At 42.6% G+C, this 18,744-nt stretch overlaps 1 protein-coding gene across 2 annotated transcripts in view; it reads left to right on the top strand.

Moving 5' to 3' along the window:
* LOC106751146 (mushroom body large-type Kenyon cell-specific protein 1) overlaps positions 1-18,744 on the top strand; it is a 90,570-nt gene that overhangs the window by 60,044 nt on the left and 11,782 nt on the right. For both annotated transcript variants that reach the window (XM_014631973.1, XM_014631972.1), the window contains exons 3-8: positions 4,356-5,053; positions 5,924-6,220; positions 7,363-7,602; positions 7,933-8,012; positions 8,769-8,855; positions 18,198-18,654. In XM_014631973.1, coding sequence (XP_014487459.1) covers positions 4,356-5,053; positions 5,924-6,220; positions 7,363-7,602; positions 7,933-8,012; positions 8,769-8,855; positions 18,198-18,654 — 1,859 coding nt within the window. The remainder of the gene's footprint in view (positions 1-4,355; positions 5,054-5,923; positions 6,221-7,362; positions 7,603-7,932; positions 8,013-8,768; positions 8,856-18,197; positions 18,655-18,744) is intronic.

Raw genomic sequence — 18,744 nt, 5'->3', positions numbered from 1 at the left:
ATATTTCTTTATGTTAATCCCATCCAGACCACGCGATTGTCCTCTCGATTGTCTTTACGGTCTTCCCCCTACAATTGATTACAATATTTCCAAGTAGGAATATAATTGTACACTGTGATATTTCCTTCGTATGAGTAAACATTTATTTGCATTTGTTGAAATACAATTACGACAAGTTATTAAATACATAATATTGAGGATATCAGGATTTATTTTGTGAAAATATTTACTCGGCACAAAAATCGTAATTTAAACCCCTCTGGGTTTTTTCAACGGAAAAGAAATATTACGTCATTCTAATAGACACTCAAATTTATAAGTAAATTTTACACTTGCATTTATTTACAAATATTACTGCGTTCAAATAAGTAGGGGCGACGAGTTTTGTCAAAATCTTGCCACTCGAGGTATTTTCAAAGTATGTTTATATCACAGAAAACACAATTAATTCCAGAAAGTTTTAATTATGTTTTTTATTGTTTATTTATTTAATATATTTAAAGTGAGAAAAATATTGCTTAATTTAAGGAGCTGAAAAACAGGTAAAAATATTCTCAGAAGAAACATAGAGGATCTTGTTTGGATTTAATACAATTTCTGTAATTAAAACAAATTTGTCCCTCGGAATGGAGTAAAAATGCAAACGAATGTTTTGTTTCTCATACAAATATTGTTATGTCACATTTCTTTTGTATTTTTAAATATCACAATAGTTGTAACAAATAATAAATTATTTGAAAGAAGTAACACTGAAAAATATTCAAGTATTTTCTCGTTTCAGTGGGGAAATATATAATGAGATAAAATTGATTTAACCCTTAGCTGACACACGTCAAAATAATAACGTACGTGCTATAGGGGGTATTTTGGATTCCAGCGAGAAAAAATGTGTATAATTGTTTTATTTATCAATATTGGGTCAAGCCTCGACTAATACTAGGTGACGCCACAGAAGCAAATTTGGCGCGCAGCTATGAAAAATTTGCGTTCAAAAACACTCTGGGGTACTTTTAACCCCGTGTGTCAGCTAAGGGTTAAACGAAATATTATTTCCTCCAAATAATATTGTTTTTCCCTATAAGGCAACATGGTTTACTTTAGTGAAACAACATTTTCATTCAAACAAAATTTGTTGTTAAATTATGTTATTTATATATTGAACAAGTCAAACAAACACTAAATTCAAAGGAACTTTGCGCGTAAACCGAGTTTTCGGTCCAAAATTCAGTTACACACTAACGAAGTTGTTTTTTTCCGATCGCGCCGTTAAGCCGCATTAATTAAGCTTCGCTCCTCCGGATAGATCGAAACTAATCTCGAGAGGGCGGGAGGTGATCTCCGGCGTTGCTGGATTGTGTAAACATGAGCCACCAGCCGTGCGCGCGTGAACTGCCTGGAGCTTCCGAAATTCCAAGATGCGAATCGCTCGCGCGCGCGCCCTGACGAATCGATCGGCGCAATTTAATTTGCGAATTCCCGGTCGCGAAAACGACGTGCCGCGATCTTTGCGACCCTAATGGCTATCCGCACAAACGACACAAAATCAATTCAGCGCCGCGAAGGGTGCCATGAAAAATCGGCGCGATGTGCACGCGAGATATTTTTCATAGACAGAAATAGAGATGCGAGATCGCAGAGAGCGAGCGCAGCGTGCGTGCTCGCCGACGAGCGATTGGCGTGACGGTAGGTTGCATTTGCGGCACGCGCGCCGTGATACCGGGTGTCCGTCGAGAAGCGCGTTATTGGTTTGCGTCCGATAGGCAAGAGCTCTTTAAGCGTCGGTGATTCGACGAGTAAACTCGGAGTAAAAAAAAAGACGTGTTTATCATGCGTGGGACGAAAAATTGAAAGGAATTCAAGAGAGAAATTTCGGTCGAACGTTTCCGGATATATTCTTCCGGCTGTGACTCCGGATAGCGGGAAGAAGCGCGGCTCCGATCACGCGGAAACACGCTTTTACTCAAATGAATATCGAATACTGTTCGTTAAATTAATGAACGGAGCGAAAAACACAAGCTCACGCTGGCGGGCATATTTCCGCGGCGCTAAATATTTATTCAGGAAATTAACATCCGTCACAAATGCGCCGCGTATATCGTGCTGCGCCGCGGCTGATAATTGTTTCGACTAGCATAAATATCGTAATTTGTAAAAACCCGCGCGCGACGTCGATTTCGCGTCCGTTGGCACGGCGCGTTGGAAATCCTTCGGACGGAGATAACTGTTCGGCCTTTGGAAGTGAAAAAATCGCCACCCCGTTATCGCCGCGAATTTTATCCGGCGCAATGTCGCTTACGACACGCGTGAATCGCATTGAATTTATTCGTCTGAACGCACACTCGACGCGCGTGTATAAGTATTCCGACTTTATCAATCAGGAGAAATATAAAAGTCTCTCGCATTTTCGTTGCAGCGCCGACTAAACACGTGCGGCCGCCTCCCCCGATAATTGCTCGCGATTACATAAAGAGTAACAGAGTGTTTTAAGGAAATTATATTTCCATACGTTTTAATTCGTGCGCACCAACGGTAGCGCGCACGCGGACGCTCGTCCGGAGAACGGTGAGAGAAGGTTAATTAATTAGATTAACACGTTCCGTTTCCGCGTGTAATTAAATCCTCGGGCATTCTCAAACGCGACGATAAATTTCCTGTAAATGTGAAAAATTCGCGCGTTCCTAACTATCAAAAAAGGAAAAAAGGAAAAGAGAGACGGTAAAACGAGAGAGGGATGATAGATAGATAGATAGTTTATTAATATACTGGAGTATTAAGACCACTTGAGCATATAGGATAGATCATTAGAAGCGTAATGTTTGAGTCAAGCTAAGTAAATGTGGTTACCAGAAGAGATTTGCAGCAAGCAATATGTTCGTTTGAAAAATAAGCTATCAAACAAATAACAATCTATCAAATAAAAAGCTGTATATAAAGAGAGCTGTTTTTTTTACTGTCGCCTTATTTTTCATTCACGAATGGACCAAAAGGCCTTTTTTTTTTTTTAAGAAACAGACATATTTTATTACAAACTCAAAACTGTATCAAACGTTTTGTCCGACTACTTTCTTCCGTTTTCATGCAGCTTCATTATTCCGTCCTCGAAAAACTGCCCATTTTTCTCAGCGAGAAATTGCTTTAGATCAATTTTACAGACTTCCAGATTGTCGAATTTCTTTCGAAACACAATCAATCTTTTTCTTTTAATAATGTAGTGAACTTTAATATATGCATACGCGAAGTTAACACCAAGTGTACTTACATTAAATGTGAAGTAAAACGTTAAAGAAACGAAAAGACTTATTGGCCTACCAAGTAACATATCAGAGTGTCTGAACTAATGAACCAAAATAATATTGTACAATATAGCGATGTACAAAAGGAAGAAATAAGCTACGTAATTAAGATATAAAATAAGTATGAGAGAAATAAGGATATAGCACGTTCCTGAGAGGGAAAAACATCGTCGTGTCCGCTTACTCAATCGCACGCGATCTTTGTAATTTCGTCTCTACGGTGTGCTGCATCCGCGTGCTCTTCTTCGGAACGTGTAAATCATTTTTCTACGACGATCGCGCGCGTTATAATAATACGCGAATTCGCCACGACATTGGATATCGTCATCCGCTTTTCTCCGTAACTCACGATTATGCAACCGCGATTATAAAACCGCGGACCATTTTAGTGCATACATATATGCGACGATAGCGACAGTTGACATTCAGGGAAATACATTTTGATAGAGTTATCGCGCGCGATTATATTATTCCGCTCCGAGTCAAAAACAACAAACAGCCGACGTGCTTATGTTTCACACTTGTCGCGCGACGAATTTGCCGAACGTTTAATCGTCCGGCAAAAATTAATCTGAAGCTCCTTGGCAGCCGATCAATTTGTTCGCAAGACGCTGGTAAAGCAGAGTGTAACACGATGCAACTACTTTCGCGAATGCACAGCGTTTCATGCTGCAGTAAGAGATTTAACGCGCATTAGATTAATTCGCGAATCAGTACATTCAGAGAAATATTCTTAACAACAATCACTGGATTGGTGGGCTGGAGTTAATCACACCGCATAGTCGATTAATATAAACATCTTTATCACCAGAGCGCAGCCGCCGACCAACCTTAGCTACTCGAGTTCAGCTAATTATTTCCCTTGTTTTTCAACAGAGCAAGTTGGATCTCATAAGCATCTTTGACACTTCTGCTTGAAAAATCGAAGTTCTGTTGAAATATAGGAGAAATAATGAAAGTTGAGCCAACCAATTCCGATCATTTCTCCGAGAATTGATCTTCGTGAAAAGGTGTTGGGTAGGGTGCACGTCATTGTTTGATGTAGTCGCGGTGGTGTCGCAGGTCTGGAACGGGTAGCGGAGGAGTTGATGGGCCGTAGGAGATGGAAGCAATACCAGGACACCCTGTACAGCGGCACCCGCAGCAGCGAATCAACGACGGCACAGCCCCACCATCGGCTTTACCCGGCGTTGTCGTCGTCGCCCTGCAACCCGATTGCCGGGAGCCTGGACCAAATTGGGCCGCATCATCCGGCACCCTCGTCGTTGGTGGCGTCGACGGTGGCGTCGACGGTGCTGACGACCGCGACGACCACGACGACCACGGCGACGACTCTCGCGACGGTGAAGCAGGAGAGCCTGCAGAGGCATCACCTGCAGAACCATCATCCGGATCACCACCTGCAAGAAGATCCGCGCCGTCTGAGGCCGGGCGAGATCAAAGTCGAGGTCGCCGACGAGCCGACGGACGTCGCGGCGAGAACGGCGGATGCGGCGACTACCATCAGCACGTCCACCACGACGACCGGCACGACGAGACGGCGACGTGGAGGACGCCGGCAGAACGACGGGGAGGACGCCGACGGGGAGGAGGACGACGACGAGAACGACGAGGAGACGGGACGGGGGGGTCAGAACGAGGTGGAGAAACGGCTCAAGCTCGACGAGGACGCCGACAGGTCGGTCAGCCCTCTCAGGACGACGGAGAACGCGACTCGGGATCATCCGACTGCCAACGCTACCGACACGGAAGGGACCAAGGTTGGTGGAAATTGTTCCGATTAATCGGTGCTTTGTCAGTCCATCCATTTAATGCTACATCGTAGCTGAGAAATAATGAACCATCGAACAAAATTAGTAGCAAAATTCATGTTCTTATACATAAGCAATAATCTATAATCTCGTATGAAAATAAAAGCTTGTTCACGTGAAGATATTCCTATCTAGTTTCATTAAAAATATATTCATGTCATTTAAGAGCAATTTTCATAAATTGGGAAGAAAAAACAGAAAGACTGATATCTTCAGATTCTTAGTTTGTATCAATTTTTCGTTTATTTCAATCAAAAAGCTTTTCTTCATTAATTCCATTTCCCAATATTTCTGTTTCATCTATTCGTTTCTTATTTGTCTCTTTAAAACCCAAAAGGTTTTTTACATGGAAACTTTTCCTTTCGAAACTATCTTAAAATCTTGGAGAAAAATGATAAAAAAATATATCTCTTATGTAGGTCACGCACGGTCGCAGTGAGTCATGTACAAATGTCATCGTGATTGTTGGCGTTTAAGATCTATTCGTGATTGGCAAAGGGAGAATGGACATATCGTCGGGTTTTTCGTTGTCCCAACACATGAGCGATCCAATGACTGATCTAGCTGGGAGGAAAATATTTATTCATAATTATATTTAAGAAAGAATTAATAATCAGGAGAATCATTTTTCTAATATGCATTACTATAAATAATAATGACACGCATATTGCTACTACTATTTTTGTGGTTAAAACCGCGTATAACCGGAGCCGAAAATAATTCCTCCAAGCGCACGTAAATGAGATGGTGGTTAATAATATCGAGATAATAATGTCCTTTCACTAAAGTGAATAAGTTTCACCCCCACTTCTGTTCCAGGAACGAACGGAGGAAGTCGCGTTGGAGCGGGCACCGGTAACGCAGGGCTTGCTGAGGGTAAAGAAGGAGGAAGAGCTGCAGGAAATACCGGGTTCAGGCGGCGGCACGACGATACTGACGGCAACGGAAGGGACCAGGTCGGGGCTGTTATGCCGCGAGGGGAACGCGCCGAGCGCCGCGGCGCCGTTCCTCCTTGGAAGCCGACGTACGAGCCCACCGCCGGAGGACTGGAAGCCGCTCGACAAGTGTTACTTCTGTCTCGACGGCAAGCTACCCCACGACGACCAGCCGCCCCTTGTAAGTACCTCACGGCGAGAGCGCCGTTGATTCGTGAGGTTGCGCATGGCTGGGCATCGACTTCGTCCTTCTCTGCTACTTTCCTCTTACCCCCGAGGCGAAAGACGACGGTAGACGACGGGTAAGGGCTTTCGCACACGAATTGCATAAGATGGAAATTTAGGAGCCAACCAGGTTACTACCATCTTCTTCTAGAGTTTAAGCAATATCCTCATTCAGCTTGATGCTGCAATTCTAGACAGAATCGTAAAGCTAGTGACAACTTACGATTGGAATGACGATCGATTTCTAACTACCTACTATTTTTCGTAAATCTTACGGCTAGCAAGAAGTTGTCTGTAAGTATCGCGGAAAATTCTTTAGTAACTATCAACAAATATGTATAAAAAATTTGTCGGAGCCTGCAAATAAATCGATCATCATCTTTACGCGCAAATGACAGGTTATATATATTTGAAATTAGTCGCTCCTATCGTAACCATGAACATGTAATGACGATCAATAGTAAGTCAGATTTTTGCTTTTCGTAAGCTACTGCTTTATTCATACATTGATTTGCAGTATCATGTTACATCTTATGCAATTCGCGTGCGAAAACCTGAAACGAAGAAGGGGGGCTTTCTCAAAGCCCATATCAGGCTACGAATGAAGATTGAATTGAAATCAAAGTTCACTTGAGCTTAAGCTCAAGCTTTGGTTGGGCAGATTTCAATTGAATTTTAATTCTTAATCTGATACGGGCTTTCCGTTTCTTCCTTTCTCTTGTTGTTTCTTATATCGGATAGCCGTAAACGGATAGACAGTCTCGTCCGCGTAGTTCGCCGACGAGGTTTACATCCGACGTTGCTCGTTTTGCCTGCTACTTACGCGTCATCGGGATCTCTCTCTCTCTCTCTCATGCACCTGTTGTTTCGCCGCTTTTGATTAAGTCGAGCGCACTTCCACCACCACATCACACCATCTCCGGCAGCGCCTTTCAGCTTTGATCGCTTTGACGCGCCCATAAAAGATTCACGAGGAAGATTCGCGCGCCTTTTGAAAAATGAATTCGATCAGAATTCGATCCCGCCTTCTCGCGGGTTATCCTTTTGCCGGACCCTCTTTCCGCGAAAGCCGGGATGACTCCGTGCTGTGCCCCGCAGAGTCCGCAGAGCGACAGTAGCAGCAGTTCGCGATCGGCGGAGTCACCGATGTCGGTCCAGGTGGACCCGATGGCCGCGTCCGTGGTCGCCGCCGCTCTCAGCGGCACTTACCCCACCCTGCTGCCCCAGTGGTGTTTACCGCCGAGGGAGGCACCCCTCGTCGGGGTGCAGACCCATCAGGACAGCGCCACGGCGGCCGACCAGCCGCTCGATCTCTCGGCTAAGCCCAGAAATTCTCAGGTAAGCCGCCGGTTCCTATCAAGTTGGCGCTATCATTTCTCTGTCTCATTTACTGTCAACGCTCATCTGAGCCCCTCGGAGAGCGACGGGAAAGTAACGGGCGATCGATCGATACAATGTCCGCGGAGTAACGTCTGTTCTCTCGTAGTGTATTTCTCACGGATGCTTGTCGGTCGAGTGACTAACGCTGATGTCTGAGTAACCGAGCTGTACGCTTGCACACATCGTATTGATGAAATATTTATTTATCTCTCCCTGCCCTCCTTCCTCCCTCTCTTTTTTTCTCGTCGCATATCCACGTAACATTGATCTCATTCTCTGTCTGTTCAGGACAACAACATATCTCTGCTGGAGCAACAGAAAATACCTCTGAGGATGCCGGCAGGCATCGATCCCAAGAGTATCCTCAAGTGAGTAATTTCATTATGTAACGCCCCGCGGATGATGTATCTTTCTTTCCCGCTTAATCTCGAAATCCTTGCGCGTCGCCGATAAGAACTCTCCGCCGCGCAGAGTATAAAAGAGAGCGCGTGTTCTTCTTCTCGGCGCGTTGGAAAAATCGTCGACGGGGAGCGTTATGCATTTCCACGAACAAAAAAGAATCGCGGCGAACGTTCCTCGAGTCGATCGAGTGGCCGTTTAAGCCGGCCGCTCGGTTCGATAAGGCGTCGATTAAAAGACCGTACGAAAATCGCGAAACTGACGATCCGCCGGAATGCCGTCGCAATTAGGTGCCAATCACGCGGCCGGGCATAACCGTGATTTATCTCGCTCGTAAAGACGCAAGGGGAATCGTACCAATGACGCCCGTCCAAACACGCAGGACAGATTCGGTAATTGATGATACAGTTCGAGGATCTTTCGGATTTAATCGCGCGTAGCCAATCAAGAAGCATCACTTTTTCCAAATTGCTCGCAGATAAGATGAATGTCCGAATTTAGTGACAATGTAACAATTTGTGACAATCGCGTCCGTTTTTCTTAATGGGCCCCAAGTAGCTTCATCCTAAACGTTCTTTTCACTACTCGAAATTTCATATATTTTCTGTTGTTTCGAATAAAATTCAGAATCAAAGTGAATGCTATAGCTTCTAACGGTGGCGAACACTCGTCGATATCTTTAGAAATTGGTTAATATAAAGCGTTTTTTTGGTATTTCTTTGTAGTTACTTTTCAACCTCAAGCGATTGTAGTCGTACTGTCAAAGTCGAGGAAAGATTAAAGGATATTTTGCAAGTGAAAAAAGTAACAAGGTACGTATTTTTTGAAGTTAATATATATATATATATGTCACTAATCGGTACTGGAATATTTATCTAAATATATATAATATGAAATGATATAAACGTTTCTAAAGAGAAAGTGTGATTTGTAAATGTTGTTTGTCATTATAAAGTTAAGGAATAGACTTGCCAAAATTTTGCTCAACGATAGGGACGTTTATGATTCTATACCAATTTGTGACATTTGAATAATGATTTTTGTCGACCAGTAATAGGACTGCTCGCCACCTGTTATATATGTCACAAATTGGGACAAAATCAAAGTTACTAAATGACGTCACTTTTGACGGAATACAATTAAAATGTTATCATAAGTTTAAAAAACCTAATGTTTAAACTTTCGAGCAAAATAAGTGTTTAACATGTGTATTATTACAATAATTTATTTTCAACAATAAGGTTACTTTGTCACTCATTATAGGACATTCACCTTGATAATAAAATTAATGGAGATTATTATTTCCAATCGTTTTGCGCGAGAAATCATTTATTTGCGCACGAAGGTTATTCAATATCTCGCACCTTCATATCGTGCGCGCAAAATCCTCCCACGTGCAATTGTATCAAAAGGCAAACAAAGCGGGCTTGTAAACAAAGAGCCGCTTTTATCAGAAACTAAGATCGTGCGAGCTTAAATCTTTTGGACGCGTTAGTGTGGCCACGATTGCGAAAGACTTGACGATTATCTCGAGCGTGTTCGCAGGTGAGATAACGAGCCAATCGACACGGGCGTGCGAGAGAGAGAGTAATTGCGGTGAAATTTGCGGAGATCCGCGAATTAATTGAAATCCCATAAGAAACCTCATAAGACAATTTCACGCGCGTTGATTTGCACGAGAATCGCTGTCGAGATCGTCCAATTGCGCGCGCGATTCGAAACTTTCGAAAAATCGCTTCCCGCCGCTCATCGTACAAACGTTTTCCGCCTCTTTGTGTTTATGTGCCATGGCACTGCCATGGCAAGAATTACGGCGAGGAATTCACGTAATAATAAAAGGAAAAATCTGTTAAATCTTACATTTTGCACTTGCATTCAATAGTTTATTTACAAATGGAACTACTTCAAATCAATATTTGTCACAAGCTATTAAATATAAAATTAAATTGATAAAGGCATTATTTGATTTAAGAGACTGAAAATAGATGATTATATTTGATTCTGACACATTTTTTTCCGTGTGGACAAAACACGCGTTCAAGTTGTATTTCACGTCGCGCTAACTCAAGAAGGGCTTGATCACTCGTGTACACACGTTGTGTCGGAGCGGCATTTTTATTATTCACCCGAGTGGTGATCTAAACAATCGTGCGCGCAGCTCGTATTACGGAAATAGGTGTCGGGTTTATGTCCAAACTGGATAACCTTCGCGTCACATTTTATCTCCGCCGATCATTTTTCACGAGCCTTTTTGGAAAATTTCATCGGTTAACAAGGACGGATGATTTCGGTAGAATGAAATTCGATCGTTTCAGGGAGTGATATCGAGAACGATTTTTCTGCCGATAAGTAACGATTCACCGAGACGGAAGTTTTGTTAGTAAACAGAACTGTGTGTTTCGTAATATCGATGTACGCGCGCGGCGTTCATCGATCGCGAACGGTGAGGTAGGTCGCTCGTTGCGTGATTCTCACGCGCGATGTGCCTAATGCGTTGCGCGCGTTGAGTCGCGCGAAAAAATTTTCGTTGTAAAACGCGCGTCTCGCCAGTACAGCCGCAAAACCGTAATAATACCGACGAGTTGCCTCAACTTTTCAACCCTTTGAGCTTTAAACTGCTGCGCTGTCTGCGGTAGCGCGGCTCGATAAATATTTAAGCAACGCGTTTCGCGAAATCGACGCAACTCGATTGCGGTCTCAAACGCGAATGCAGTAAATTTCGTAGTTGAAACAAACGACAGCGAGCGGAAGCCGAGTTTCGCGCGCGTTTCAATTTCGCTTCTTTCTATCGTGAGAAAACTCGAGGGTGAATTAATAGCAACGATACCTTTCGATTGCAATCGGAAAATTCGGTCCGATTGTCTCTGCGGATTTATGAATAATTACGCCGAAATGAAGGAAAGCTTCTCAAACACCGATCGATCATCGGTGAACGACTTTTCTCCGGAGAAACGAAGAGTGAATGTATCTACCTGACAATAGGCTGACGAGTGGAAATATGTCTATCTAATCAGCCTGATTCGAGAGCTACTAAATTTTCTGTTTAATTTCACACTTTTCACTGAAATGTTAATTTAATACAATATGTTAGTGAAGTAATACAAATTATATATCAAAAATTAACAGATGGCGCAATTGTTATCGAGGAGAAATCTCTTAATTGCCAGGTAGATCCAATCGAACTCATTTTTCAGCGCGGTTCGCTCGAAGAAGCGTCGAAGGCGTACATTGCCCCCGTGTTTTCGCTGTTTTCCCCCGCGGAGCATTTTGCGCGTCAAATTTTTATCGTCGTCTATTATTAGCCCACCGTAATCTGCACCTCCCGACACATCGAAGAAGTACCTCGTGTGCATTACGAGGGGACTTCGCATCGGGAAGAAGAGGGGTAGGAAGAATGAGAGATCGAAGGGGAAGAGAAAAAGAACGCGAGGCGAGAGAAGTCGACGCATGCGCTACGCGGCGTAATTAGCGATAAGATAGGCCCGTCGACGAAACGGGTCGAAATTAAAGTCCGATTCAGACGCGAATATCTCGCACGGCTGCTCACTTTGCCGATATAATACTTTCCCGCACGTCTGATTGCATAATAAAACAGTTTGTTTTGATAACGGTCCACGGTAAAATTTTTCTTACTTTGAACACGTTAAAAAGCAATACGTTAACGAATGAAACGTATGTATGTTTAAGAAATGTTTCTAAACGACGCCCTTTAGATATCTTTACGATGTCTGTTATCTGGGAAATTAAATTCACATATATATCGTGTACTTTTTAACAAATTCTCCGAGTCAAAGCAACGCAAAAGTTTCAGTTTTTATCATAAAATTTTTATCGTGTGTAAAAGTACGCGATAAAAGTTTCCAAGTGACATTTCTAGCTGACAGTTAGCGTCAAATATTTACTTGATACACAAAAGTCCTGCAGTTTGCACGAATGTGTCAGTGCTCTGATCAGAAAAATTCCGACACCCTTTCAACGAAATTTAGAGATCTAAAAAGATGCGGAATGTTTGCAGAAAAATGTTTATATATATTTTAGTAAGATTTCTCGTTAGATGTGGATCGCGCATTCATCGCACTTATATCTACGTAAAATCTAAACATGTACGGGCAGCATGATCGTGTGACACATTTTGAGAATTGTCTTTGCGTTATTGACGCTTATCAAGTTCGTCATCCCTTTGGCGGCCCTTTTAAAAATTAAATCGAAGTTTCGAAATTATATCGTCGCGCTGAAGAAACGGTCAATCGAACGGTCATTGCTGCTCGATTTCTTCCAATCCCATGATGACTTTACAGCTGGCTGCTGTGTCTATCGAATTTTCGTGAAGAATTGACTCGGCGAGAGGAACCGTTCGTAAGTTATCACTAATTTCACGCGATAAGAATTTTTCTACTCCGCTCGAGTGTCCCGAATAAAGGAGATCTCCCTCTCGCTGTCGAAATATATCGTCCCGCCTTTCTGATCCGCGCGTTATAACACTCTCACAGCCTGTACTTTATTGGGGGAGCGTGCGTGGCGAAACGCGTCGTTTTCAGCGCTTTTGTATGAATGGAAAAGCCTCGCTTTAATCTGAATTGGCATTAAACCCGAATGGAGCCACAGCAGCAGTAGCTTGGCCGAGCTTTGAAAGCCGCGATTAAGACGCTATATGAAGGTTATCCTTTGCGCGTATGTTTAGTAGAGGACGCTCGCGCACATTGTGGGGAATAAAAATCGCGCTCGCCGAAGGGGATGATGACACGCTTTCGAAAAAAAACTATCGCGTTAGCCCGACCAGACGCGGACTTCCCACTCAGCAATACCCAATTCGAAATTTTGACGCCACTTTCTTTAGGACACTATTGCGCTTGCTTGGACGGTCTGTACCGAGAGAAAGAAATATCTAAAAATTCAGAGTTATTTTAATAATTTTGATTTAAATTCCTTCATTTAAGTAGAATAATTGCCTTTACGAAAAGATTAAAAAAATATATCTTTTTTTCATCATGTGAACAATTTCTCTCGGTGTAATAATATGTCTAAGTAAATATGTTATCAGGACTCACGGAATAAATATTGTTCAGATAACTTTTCTTTCAGTATATAGATTAGTAAAAATCTAATTTGACGACGTTTATTAACTTCTCTCTTCAATTTTTCGTTCTGATGCTGCCTTGAACGAACCTATTTTCACGCGAAAACAGCGAGGACAAAAGTTGAAGACATTATTCCGGTGAAAATGAGTAAATTATATCGTTAGATAATTGAAATTGAATTTACTTTGCTATCTATTATATTGTAAAAAGGGGTGAACATTTCACCGACGTTCTCTCGTTTTATCGCTTGCGCAGCTTCAGCGGTGATATCGAATGATATTTTTCTCTTTTGGTCCGCGATTATCTCCGGTTACAGCGCGCACGAATTTATAATAGTTATGATTCTGAATGCGATACGCGCGTGGAAGTTTCCTCAGGTGAGGTGAAAATTACACGGGCTCTCTCGGAGGGTTAGCGCAACCATAATGGTGTATACCTGTTAAATTCATGCTATTCAGGCACGCCAAGTTTTTGCACCTCCACTTCGGTGTTACGGAGACTGCCCCAAGGTACTTAGCGTTGCCTATAAACCGACATTACGCAAGTAAATACCAGCCTATGTAATTTTATATCTTTCTTTGGGCACATATTGCCATTTTTATATTGTTATATAACAGTACCGTCTCCGTTAGATTCGTTTAATTCGCCAAATTGGGATGAGAATCATGAGCTTTCTTAATTTTTGAGAGACCTGCATTTAGTGTTCCGAATAATGAAATTCCACTCGGGACGCGTTTGTCTCACTTAAAGACGACGGCAAACGAAATTAGACTGTCCGCGCGCTCACACGCCCGCGATACTGAAAAATAGTCGAGCTGCAATAAAGCCAGGCAGCAGTACTCAAGTGAAACCGGTTCTTTGTGGAAGACTTTGCGCAGAAGGTGCGCTGGCCAAGGAGGTATTGGCGTCGCAGTGAAGGACGAGATTACGACTATCTGGTGCGCGATTGCGTGAGCCGGCGTGATTTATGCGAGGATTTGCGAGATCGAGCCGTCCAGAGATCGATCGTGAAACTTCGGGCGCAAGCGTAACGAGGATATTTGTTTTGCTGCCGGTTAATTGTTATCGACGTTGCTCGAGTTTCTCACGCGGCATAGATATAAAAACGCGGACATTGTTGAATTAACCCTTTCGATCGGGTTATAGGGGAAGGGAGGGAGGATAAGAGGATGACCTAAGGTTTGTTGAGGTTTGTCCTCTCGTATAGTAACGTAAAAATAATTTTTCTTTTCCGAATAGCAAAAACAATCTTTTCAATCATCTATATAAAGGGAACACTTTGCAAATCAATTCTGTTTTAAGAACGTGTTAAGGTCGTCTTACCACCTAAGGTAAGGTAAGCGGACGGATACATTGTTTATGTACAGAGAAAATAATTTCTAGTCTGTACAGCGTAATAAAATACAAATAAAAATAATTTGTAACGATGCAACTTGAAGGAAATCTAGACAAGAAAAGCAATTATTTATAATTATATAATTTGCAAATAAAATATACGAACGGCAAGAAATATTGCAATATGAGGAATGAAAAGCAATAATATATATTATTATAATAATATATTATTATATGCGTTTTTATATGTAGTTTTATAGAGAAAGGAAAATATTTCTTTATGAAGAAATAGCGCAAAGTTATATATAGGTGTACTATATATTTCTTATTATATTATCTACTATCGTTAACAAATTGAAGTCAAACTGCAGCATATTATTTATTATTAGAAATCTCTTTTAGTAAATCGAAATATTCATTTTACGTCAGCATTATTGCTTTTCTACGTATAACAACGTATTTAAAAAGGGAATCGGAAGAGACCGAAAGTAATATTTCTGTCGCGATATGGGAATACGTCTCGGAAAAGCTCGGAGAAGCGCGCGCTGAAATTCCCCGGCGTTTATTAAAAGTATCGTTCGGTTTTATTTAGCGAACGTAAATATAGACGATTTTATCCGAAATTACGCGACAACAACGACGACGGGAACGTTGAACTTGAGCCGCGCATGGTGCCGACCGAGTTTCCGACCTCCACGTTTCATCAGTATCAACTCGACCCACACATACATCGTCGCGAAAACCGCAGACGAGTCGACAAACAAAAATCGCAGATAAATCAGCGCCGGTCGATGACTGACGTCGCGGGACCTATCCGGACGAAATGCACTTTTATCAGCGCGCGGCAGGTCGACGAACTTCTCTCGAGAGAGAAGACAGAGGGGACTCCCGTGTGGTGCGGCGAAGGGGAGAGAGAGCGCAATGATTCCTTACGCGCCTAATCTTATCGTTGCGCTCTGTGACAAATTGCACCGATATCCATCGCCTTCGTGCCACGTCGCGCTCTTTTATGCGAGCGCAAAATATTACGCGCTCTCTCACCGCTCGTCGAGAGTTTTTGCGCCCGTTTTTTGCGCGCACCTGACGTTCGACTATTAGAAACGGGAGTGCTCGCGCCGGGGAGAAATTTTATCGTCCTGTTCGTCGTGCGGACAATGTCGGATTTTTGTCGTGGTTGTAGTTGTCGCTCGCGAACTTGTGCGCTATTTCGTTTGAACGCACGATAATTGTTCGATTCAAGTATATAGAAAAAAAGTTCGTATATTATGGGGCCCCCCTTAATATCTCCGTTATTAAATTCCGCCAATTATTTGTGCAATCATATGTTTAGATAGGAAAAAATTTTATGTTAAGAATAGATATTCTCAGCAAGATTGTTATAATCTTCTAAGAATATTATAACACTCTTGCTTATATATTTATTATTGATTTAGAATGATTTCTTTCCTGTCTAACAGCTCGCCGTAATGACGCTAATATGCCAACGCACAATAGCCGGCATTTGTTACAACGATTTTTACTCTCGAGCATTTCAAAATGTTTTCAAAGTACATTTAATTAGACGTATTTTTTCTTAAACGTGGGCATATTAACATACGAATAATTTGAATATTTTGTTCATTATATAACATTTTATTCCGCTCTACACATTTTGAGTTATGCCAAATTAAACAACGGCATGGCATTTTGCTAATTTGTCCTCCCACCAAAAGAGATTTAATATGGCCTCTTTTCCAAAATAGTTATTCGATAAATTTATAATTCACTTAAAGTTTAAATTAAATTTAAAAGTCCATTCGTTTTGTATATGTTGTCCTTTTGAAAAGCAGTATCTGCATGAAAAATTCACTGTTATATTCATTATTGTTCCTTCCAAGAGAGCTTATTTTGAATAAATATACAAATTTGTAACAGAACACTGTGTTTCTCAAACAAAACCAATTTCTTCAATTTATTATAGTAGGAATACATATTACTATCTCTCTTCGACCCACTATGCAGTGTCGCCAGATACATAAATAACAGTAATAAAGATTTCATCAAAGATTGAGCCGATTGAACAACACTTTGACGAATGTGAAGTTTTCAATTTTTTTAATATTGATTATTAACAGAGTTATTGTACCACCTTCACTACATATATTTTTACTATCGAGACTGTGAAGTCGAGCGATCGGGGATGTAATTACGCACGAAAATAAGGATACTTATCCGGAGCTTGACGTCACTAGATGCGAGGGAAATCGTGGACGTAATGCTTTTCGGGAAGTAGCCCCGACGGCGATAAAAAAAAAATTCTAGCACCGGCAGGCGGGCATTAGAAACGATTAATAATGCAACTTGTCTCGCGGTGACGCGCGTTGCTTTAGTTATTTCCGTTTCGACGATGAGTCCTTTGTAACTCGGTTTGACATAAATATGCAGATCGCTTACTTAAAGAGGCGCAAGAAAGAGAGTGTGTGTGTTTTTTCCGCTCGGAAATCGATTACGCGCGACATTGCTCGCGAAATTGCCGAATTAACGTGCGCGTACTTTGCTTTCGTTTGTAAAACTTAATTCGCCGCGCTACTCGACATCACCGCGCGGGTTCGCAACACACACAACTTCACGGACACGTGTTTGCGTCGAAAGCTGGCACGTGGCCGTTTAATGCGGCTCGCCTCTCGAGTTAGTCCAGGAGGACGGGCGCACACGTGAGCTTGCATTGCGAGAAGTGATGGATAACCTGACTTCGTTATGACGCCTGGCTTGAGCGAGTATCGATCGCGTCTATTGGCCGAGCGATTATCAAACTGCGCGCACAATCTCCCAGCCGCCTGCTTGGGACAATGTTTGCCTCGAGATATTCGAAGATTCGCTGTCGATTCGATCAAACTGCTCGTTTCGTAGGGATTCTACGCGAACGAACCGCTGCTCCTGCCGATATACTTTCTCGGCTTTTCCTTCTTCACCGACGAGAGCGAGAATTTAGAGAGAAATCGTACAAACTCCAAAGTGCAAATTGTTTCGCTCGATAAGTTTGAACGCGATATAATTATTGATTTATTTTTCACACATACGGTTTCTGCAGTCGGGAATTCTGACGTTAGCGTGCGACAGGACAAACAAGATTTGTCGCAGTGATCGATGGACGATTACGGAGCTTTGGAAATCTCCGGGGAGGGTCACCGTGAAGTTTTCATCTAATGAAATAATCTCTCTATTCTTCACCGAAGAAAAATCTTAGAATCAAGTAATTGCCTGTTTTTCAGCCGCTTAAATCAAATGATATCTGTATTGATCTATTTTAATAGCTTGTGGTAAATACTTTCTTCGCGCAGTAATAATATTTGTAATTGAATTACCGAATGTGAGTGTAAAATTTAAGAGCGTACTTATTAGAATTATGTACTATATTTGTTTTCCACTGAAGAAACTTGGTAGTTTCAAATTTGAATTTTTTTGTTCAATAAATATTTTCCCAAAATAAGTTCTCAATGTAGTATGAATGTAACGCTTGTTTTAACATCAAACGTCTATTTATGACACGAAGGAAATATTGCGCACACTCAATTATATTTCTACTCGTGGTAAATATTTACCATTCTACTTGGACCAAGGAAATATTTTTCGAACGGTGGTACTTTTTTTGCGAGAAAAAGAGAAAGAGAAAGCGACACTCGACGGCCCCACTTTACGGGAAATAGCATCACACGCCGAATTTCAGGGAAAAACAGATAACGTTGATTAACGTTGTTTCAGCTCGTGTTACCGCGCGAAACCGCGAATGACCGGACCGGTTGCGGCCGCGGCGGCGGCGGCGGCGGCGGCGGCGGCTGCGGCGGGCGTCGGTGGTGTTCCAGTGGTGGGTGCCGGGGGCGGCAGGAGGACCTACACCGAGGAAGAGTTGCAGGCCGCCCTCAGGGACATCCAGAGCGGCAAGCTCGGCACGCGGAGGGCCGCGGTGATCTATGGGATACCGCGTAGCACCCTGCGCAACAAGGTCTACAAGCTCGCGATGGAGCGCGAAAGGGACGCGTCCCTGACTAGCACCCATTCACACCCTCACGAGCCCGGCGCCCCAGCCACCACCACCATCACCACCACCACCACCACCACCACCACCACCACTACTACTACTACTACTACTACTACTACTACTACAACACCACCAAATACGACCCAAAACGCGACCACTCCGCCCCCGCAAGTGGACGAGGTAGGTTTTGGGGACAGAAGATGATTAGAGATTTAGGAAGCGAGGGAAAAAGAAAGGAAGGAAATGAAGGGAGCGAGAGTGTGGGGGGGG

This window comes from Dinoponera quadriceps, unplaced genomic scaffold (genome assembly GCF_001313825.1).
Source record: "Dinoponera quadriceps isolate SergipeBrazil2010 unplaced genomic scaffold, ASM131382v1 scaffold6118, whole genome shotgun sequence".
NCBI lineage: Eukaryota > Metazoa > Arthropoda > Insecta > Hymenoptera > Formicidae > Dinoponera > Dinoponera quadriceps.
Note: the sequence above shows the minus strand (reverse complement) of the source record. Positions and strands in the feature narration are given on the sequence as shown.